Source organism: Dasypus novemcinctus, chromosome 26 (assembly GCF_030445035.2).
Source record: "Dasypus novemcinctus isolate mDasNov1 chromosome 26, mDasNov1.1.hap2, whole genome shotgun sequence".
Classification (NCBI taxonomy): Eukaryota; Metazoa; Chordata; class Mammalia; order Cingulata; family Dasypodidae; genus Dasypus; species Dasypus novemcinctus.
Genome location: NC_080698.1, coordinates 7,637,358 through 7,645,106, shown reverse-complemented (window position 1 = coordinate 7,645,106; position 7,749 = coordinate 7,637,358). Strand labels below are relative to the sequence as shown.

General features: G+C 57.8%; 1 protein-coding gene across 1 annotated transcript; it reads left to right on the top strand.

The window, feature by feature from the left end:
* The first annotated feature begins 253 nt into the window (after positions 1-253).
* Positions 254-5,248, top strand: LOC101445973 (serine protease 42). Its single transcript, XM_058289005.1, has 5 exons — positions 254-398; positions 655-811; positions 1,115-1,380; positions 2,690-2,844; positions 4,403-5,248. The coding sequence occupies exons 1-5, from the start codon at positions 254-256 to the stop codon at positions 4,637-4,639; spliced, it is 960 nt and encodes a 319-aa protein (XP_058144988.1). The 3' UTR covers positions 4,640-5,248.
* Positions 5,249-7,749: the final 2,501 nt, after the last annotated feature.

Here is a 7,749-nt window from a genome sequence, read left to right as displayed (position 1 = left end):
GGCCCGCGCCGAGGCGGGTCCCCTGGAAGCCGCCTGTCCCCGGCGGGCGCGGGTGTCTGCGCCTCAAGGGCCGGGGCCCGCCAGCCTCCGACGGCCCGCGGAACCCTGCCGGCGACGGCCCCGCCACGCCCGGCCTCGCCGCCCCCCCCCCCCCGCGCCCGACGACCCCGGGGCCGCCCCCGCCCCGGTTCCCGCCAGAAGCGCGGGCAGGGGCGCAGCCGCCGCGAGGGGGCGCCCGCGAGAGGAGCGGGCCATGGCGTCCCCGGGCGTCCTCCCGGGCGGCGGCGCCCCGCGCCTCCTGCTCTGGCTGCTGCTCCTGCAGCCCCGGCTCGGCCAGGCCCCGGGGCGCGAGTCGCGGCGGCCCACGGACGCCCCCCACGCGCTCGACATCGCCCCAGGTGAGCCTTCGCGCGAGGAGCCCCGAGGACGGGTTTGCGGCGGGCCGAGGGGGCCCCGGGCGCGCCCTGGGCATCCGGGTGGACGCAGGTGAGGCGCGGCGGCCACGGTTGTGCCCGGGGAGGCCGCGCGTGCAGGGCCCGGGGTGGTGGCGCCGCTCGGGGCCGAGGGGGCCGCCCGGGCTGTGGGCGGCACGTGCCTTGGGCAGGACAGGGCCCCTTCCTCTTGCGTTCTGTTCCCGCACTGCCCTCCCCGCAGAATGCGGCCGACCCGATTTGAAAATCATGGGAGGAAAGGACGCCAAGGCCGAGAAGTGGCCCTGGCAGGTGAGCCTGAGGGTCAGGAGAGCCCACGTCTGCGGAGGCTCCCTCATCACAGCAGAGTGGGTGCTGAGCGCTGCGCACTGCATTTCCAGGTGAGCGGCGCAAGCGCGGGTGCCCGCGTTCTGGGGCCCGCCCTACCCTCTTCTTTGCTCTGGAAAATTGGCAAAAAACCAAAGCACTCACAATAAAAATGAGAGCGGTTCTGCATTGGGGCTTGTTAGTGGGCATATTTAAGGGGGGCCAAGCAAACCCATTGCTGAGAGTGACCCAGGAGGGGGGTTCTTGGTGATTGGGTGCTGGGCAAAGGGGCTGGGCCAGGTGAGAAAGCAAATGTGCGGAAAATGCCCGCGGGGGCCTCCCCGGGGCTCTCTGAGCGCCTGTCCTCTCTCCCACAGCCGTTTCTACTACAGCGTCAAGATGGGAGACCTGAGCGTCTACACGGTTCCCAACACCAGCGTGGAGGTCCCTGTCCGCAAGGTCATTGTGCACCCGGAGTACACGCACTTTAAAACCACCAGGAACGACATCGCCCTGGTGCAGCTCGCCCGCCCCGTGAACTTCACCGCAACCATCCGGCCTGTCTGCGTGCCCGAGGAGACGTTCAGGGTGCAAGCCGGGACCACGTGCTGGGTGGCGGGCTGGGGCCTGCTGACAGAAGCCGGTGAGGGGGGGGGCCTGGAGGGCCCGGGAGGGGGTGAGGAGGCTGGGGAGGGAGACGGGCGGCGGGGGCGAGCGGTTTAGCAGCAGGCGGGGTCGGGCTTCTTGGGAGACGGCAGATGTTGTGTTGAAGGTCGTGGTCGCCACACAAATATTTGTCCGCAGCCAATAAAGAAAGGCCCCCGTCCCGTCCCCAGAGCGGCTGAGCCACGGGAAGAAGAATGAGAGGTGGCTCTCCTGCAGATTTGGGAGGGACTGTGCCCCGCTTAGTTGGAGGGTACTTTTTTTTTTTTTTGATAGAATACACCCATTTATTTTTCTAAATCTTGAATTTTGTATTTAGGATAGCCATTCTTTGTTGTTGTTGTATTTATTTCTCTCCCCTTCTCCCCCTCCCCCATTGTCTGCTCTCTTGTGTCTATTTGCTGGGTGTTCTTCTGCATCCGCTTGCATTGTCAGGCGGCACCAGGAATCTGTGTTTCTTTTTGTTGCGTCATCTTGCTGCGTCAGCTCTCCGTGTGGGCGGCGCCACTCCTGGGCAGGCTGCGCTTTTTTCACGTGAGGCAGCTCTCCTTGGATGGCATACTCCCTGTGCGGCACTTGCGTGGCGCGGCCCTCCTTGTGCGCGTCAGCACTGCGCATGGGCCAGCTCACCACAGGGGTCACGAGGCGCTGGGGATTGAGCCCTGAACCCTCCGTGTGATAGACGGAGACTCTATCAGTTGAGCCACGTCTGCTTCCCTGAGGGTACTTTCATGTTCCCTGGGGACAGAGCCAAACACAATGGGGTGTCATCTTCATGGCAGATTTCAGCTCCGGGGGGTGGAGAGCCGCCCCTCACTAGAAACACCTGCCCTGGTGGGAGGGAGCCTCCTGCTCCTGGATGCGCAGTGGAAGCAGAGGACGCGTGCTGGGCAGGCTGTAGGAAACCCTATCTCTGGGGAGCGGCTGGATTTAGAAGTTTTGGGATGCAGCTGGTCCTACAGTGTGTGATCCTTGGAAAAGTGAAGATGCTTCACTGAGGCTCAGGTCACCGGGTCCCTGTCATCACTGCTACTCAGGGTGACAGGCGCCTGGTGCTCATTTCCCAGGCTGCTAAGGCCTTGCTCTCTCTCCTGTGCTCTGTCCTGCCTTCTCCTGGGGGCTTTGCCTCTTACCTCCTCCTTTTGCCATGTCAGCCTGGGGCCCATTTCCTCCTGTGTCAAACGGGGACTGTGTCCACAGCCTGGCCTTCTTCCAGGGATTCGGGGTGCTTGAGGGCTCCCTCCTCGCTGTGCAGATCATGCACCGCCTGTTTCCTTTGCCTGCAGAAGGTCCTTTGTCGCACACGCTCCAGGAGATCGACATGCAGATCATTCGTCATGAGAGATGTAATCCGTTATTGCAGAAAGCCATGAAAACGTCTAGAAATTTAGTCCTGGAAGGGATGGTCTGTGGTTATAAAGATGAAGGAATGGACACTTGCCAGGTCAGTTGGCGCCGCTGCCTTCCTGCATTTCACTCTCCCCTAAAGGTCTCCTCCTTCGCAGGAGACCAGGCCCGCGTTTCCAGCCCGCCCCCCAGCGCCCCGGATGAGTTAAGGTGTGGGGAGGAGCCCGCGGCTCTCCAGCTGGCCTCCCTGTTCTTTCAAAAGGGAGCAGTCCTCGCTCCTGGGGCGCTGCCGGGCGGGGGCAGCTGGGGTGGGGACACTGAGTTCCCTGGGGCAGCTCATTTACTTAAGTGGATTCCCTGGAGTTAGGTAACTGTGCTCCACTGACTGATTTCCACCGCGGGCGCCCCCTGTGCCAGCATTTGTCCGTGCTCGCGCTCACAGCTCAGCACCCCGGCCACCTGGACAGCCTACCTGGAGCACAGGTGCGCTGAGGGCCAGAGGGCGCCCTGGGACGCCTGTATGCCCCGGGCCGAGTCCACCCTCTGCTCCCAGCTGCGCCCTGGGCGGGGCCCGCTGCCAGGCCCCAGGGGATGAGTGTTTGGAAGTTCTGGAAACAGAAGAGCATTGCAGGGAGAGGGGACGGCAGGGGCAGTGCTTAGAGGTCTGGGGGCCTGGGTGGTGGGGGAACGTTGGACACGCCTGGGCAAGGGGGGAGCAACTGAGGCAGAGTAGAGGGCTAGAGCCAGGGTGTGTGGCCCGGAGCGCTGTGCCAGTTTCTAAACTTCCATCGGGCATGTCGGGTGGGGGGCACGGTCAGACTTGCCCTTTAGATAAATGCCCCTCTGGGCTGGTGGTGACTAGACTGTGGGGTAGCAGATTGTTGTCACCCACAGGCAAGGACATGAGGCCAAGCAGGGCCTGGGCCCTGGGCTGCTGAGGGGGGAGGTCAGAAGAATCATCTCTTCTTCCATGACAGCATGTGGGGGGGCCAGGAACCCTGAGGTGGTCGGTGGGGGGCCCCCAGCGGAGCTTGGGAAGGACATGCAGAATTCTGCTTGAGTTGGGGGGTGTGGGATACCTGAGGGCGAATCTTCAAGGTGGAGGGAGCTCTCTGAGCTGGGAGCTCTAGGGAAACTTCAGGGCGGACGTGGGCATGTGGGGGCCCAACATGCAAGGTGATGTTCAGAGCGTTTCACAGCCTTGGTGTTCTGGGAAGACGGCCAGTCAGAGCGGATCAGGCCGTAGGCCGTAACTCACCCCTCTAATTCCTGCGGGGGATCAGTCGGGGGCGCTGGTAAAGCAGATGGCCCCCAAGGTCTATGAACAGCAGCCGTTCCCGACTAGGAATGAGAGAATTTCAGCATTTTACCAGTCAGTGTTTCTGTCCTGAGGTCACCTGGCTTTTTGTCCCTGGGTCTGTGTCCCAGAGCACCTGGGAGGGAGTAGTGTTTCTTTGAGGATATTACAGGTTTCCCATGAACTTTATTAACTTTTCATTTCCTTGGTCTTAAATTCAGAGCGATAGGCTGGCCACGTCTCTGGGGGCCTGGGGAGCCCCAGGCGGGCCTTTTTCCCAGCACCCTGAAGTGCAGTCGGCTTGTTCTGCTGGGGATCCTTTTCCATTCCCCCGGTTTGTTTCTTTCTGTTTCTCCAGGGAGATTCTGGGGGCCCCCTGGTCTGTGAATTTAACAACACCTGGACCCAGGTGGGCATTGTGAGCTGGGGCTATAGCTGCGGTGTCGCAGGGGTCCCTGGAGTGTACACCGAGGTCAGCTTCTACAAGAACTGGCTGGTGTCGGTGCTGAGCCAGGCTGCCTCTTTGTGCCCACGGGGGCCCCACCACCTGCTTCTGCTTCTGGTGCTGCCCTTGGGCACCCTGGCGGCCCCGTGACTGTCCAGGCTCTGGTTCTGGCGCTGAGCCTCTCCTCCGACCTCCGGGCTTGCTCACTGCACTTCCCTCATTCCGGCTGGGATCCACACACCTGTGGCAGCGAGGCTGGAGCCTGGGAAGTGTCGCCTGCCTGAGCCGCGCTCTGCTCTCCGAGCCCTCGCAGTGCCCTGCCTGCCGGGAAGGAGAGGGGTGAAAGATCTCGGCTGGGGGACTGGCCGACCTGCCGGGTGGAATTTAATGATTCATCGACATTTTGGAGAACATCCACCAAAGAAGAGACATCATCAATGGTGAAACAAGCATCAAACCCTGCTCATGGTTTCATGGCTGTAACCTGAGACTTGGTTGAACCAGCCAGGTTGGTGATGGTTCAAAAAAAGAAGGCGTCGCCACCTCCCTGTGGGGTATGAGGCCGGGCATTTCCCTCTTGCCTCGGCTCTCTGGGGCTGGGAAGCTCCCTGGCACCCCAGTGTTGATCCATCTGTGAAAGGACAGCCTCTGCCCCGCAGGCCCACGTGGGGCGGCCCAGTCCTGGAACCCCCTTCCTGTGTGCCCTGGTGGCCACGTCCAGACACTCCCAGTTGTGTTGAGGCCTTATGGGGTGTCGAGATTCCGGACGTCAACTGAATAAATACTTGAGAGTGTTTGTGTGTTCTGAATCTCTGCTGGTCTGGGTGTGGGGACACTGGAGAGAACTTAGCTCTCATTTACTTCGGGGAGAGATAGTTATGATTCTTTTGGGACCCTAGAGCGAGGGGGGAGGTCCCTGCCCGCCCTGATGAGTGCTTCCTGGGAGGTCTTAGCAGGTGGGTTCTGCTGCCTGCATGTTCCGTGTGGCCGCAGGATCTCTGCAGGGAGCTGTGGGGCTGAATTTGCCGACTGTCGCTGTTGGGAAGGAGTGAGCAAGAATTCCTGGGACTAAGAGTCTAAACGGCAGCCCTGAGCTCTTGCCCTTCGCTGCCCAGTTACGTTCACCAGGTGCCTTTGGGGAGGGTCTACTAGGAACACGGAGCTCAGTTCAGGGAGAAGACGGGGAAGTGGGCTTGCTGTGTTTGCAGGCTCATTCCCTCATGGCCCCACGGTAACTCTTGTTTTTATTGTTGTTAAAGATTTATTTTTCACTTATTTCTCTCCCCTCCCCCGCACTTTGTCTGCTCTGTGTCCATTCGCTGTGTGTTCTTCTGTGTCTGCCTGCATTCTCAGTGGCACCGGGAATCTGTGTTTCTTTTTGTTGTGTCATCTTGCTGTGTCAGCTCTGTGTGTGTGTGCGGCGCCACTCCTGGGCAGGCTGTGCTTTCCTCGAGCAGGGCAGTTCAATGTGGGGCACACTCCTTGCACATGGGGCTCCCCTACACGGGGGACACCCGTGTGGCACAGCACTCCTTGCACACGGCAGCACCATGCATGGGCCAGCTCACCACACAGGCCAGGAGGCCCTGGGTTTGAACCCTGGACCTCCCATGTGGTAGGTGGACGCTCTATCCATTGAGCCACGTCTACTTCCCCAGAGTAACTCTTTGTCATGATGCAGAACCCTTGGCTGCTCCTGATTTCCTTCCCTGTTCAAGAAATTTTGGGCTTACCTAATTTGGGGCAAAGGTTAGTGTGTTTTGCATATGGGGAGAAGGTGCATGTGACTAGGTGAGTAAAGAAGCAGATTAGGGTACAGACTGATGGTCGTCTCTCCTGGCACCTTCCCACCCCTTTTTTCTGGGCATGTTGCTCCTCAGAATAAAGAACACATTTCTAAACCTCCCTGTATCTAGGTGTGACACTAAGTTTTGACCCATGAAATATAAACAGAAATGTTGGGTGTGAATTCTTGGAAATGTCCTTAAAGGGAGGACAAGTCCTTCATTCTTTTTGCCTCACCTGGCTAGAATGCACACATGGTGGCTGGAGCTTGAGCAGCCACCTTGGTATGTGAGGAATATGCTAACGGTATGGAACAGCAACTCAGAAGGAATTGGAAATCCAAGTGCTGCCATTCTTCATGCAAAGGAAACCCCACAGGGGTCCCTCTGCGCTCTTGCCCGGAGCAGATGAAGTGGGGTCTACACCAAGACGGTGGTGAGAGAAAGCAGGTTTATTAACGCCAGCAGGAGGACAGGAGATGCGGGGTGGAGGGTCTCAAATCTGCCTTCCCTGTTTTGAGGGGTGGAGGGTTTATGGATTTGAGCAGGGGAGGGTGAAGTGGTCACCATCACAGTAACAAGGATACACAAGGGCGAGCCTAGTTTTGAAATAACCATAAACAAAGGTAAGGTCGGTCTAGAAGATCAATCTAGTGAGTTCCGATAATTCCAGGTGTCAGCTTCTGGCTGTGCTACAGCATACTGGAAAAGCAAGGGAAAGCATCTGTGTAGTGTTTCAGCAATCTTAAGCATCTGTTAGTTCCCAACTCTGTTAGTTTCAGGCTTCATTTTCACTTTTAAACAGGGTGGGCGGTAGTGGGCACTTTTGCTTATCAGCTAAGCAACAGAAACTCTTTTACCTTTAGGTTCTGGAGGACGGGCCTGCCCCAACCGAGACCCCGGTGTTCGCGGACACCAAGGCGGGCTGGATTGAAAGTGCTGTGGTTCCCGCTGGAGAGATGAGCTGCTCTTTTTATCAAGCCACTGTTCTCCTGGGTCTCAGTCAGCCATAAGAAAACCCCCGTCCTAACTAATCGGTGTCACTAGGGGCTTGATACCTGAATTGTTATGAATGTAGGTTTTTAAAGTTCTTTCCTATTTAGAGTAAGTTGTTTTTTTAATTAGAAAAGTGGGCTTACAGAAAAATCATGTATAAAATACAGGGTTCTCATATACCATCCACTTGTGTTAGTGCGGTACAGTTGTTACAATTGATGAGAGCATGTTTTTAAATAATTGCACTATTAACTATAGTCCGTGGTTTACCATAAGGTTCGCTGTCTGTGTTGTACTGTCCCATAGAACAAAAAAATTGATTCCTTCTTCCATATATTTGCTTCCCTCTCTTTTCATATGTGTGTGTGTGTTTGTTCATGGCTCTTTTCAGTTTATTGCGTGAAGGAGTTACACTAGTCCAAGGTAAAAGCGGACCCCGAATAGTTACATTATATAAGCTGTGAGGTTTTTAAACTTATG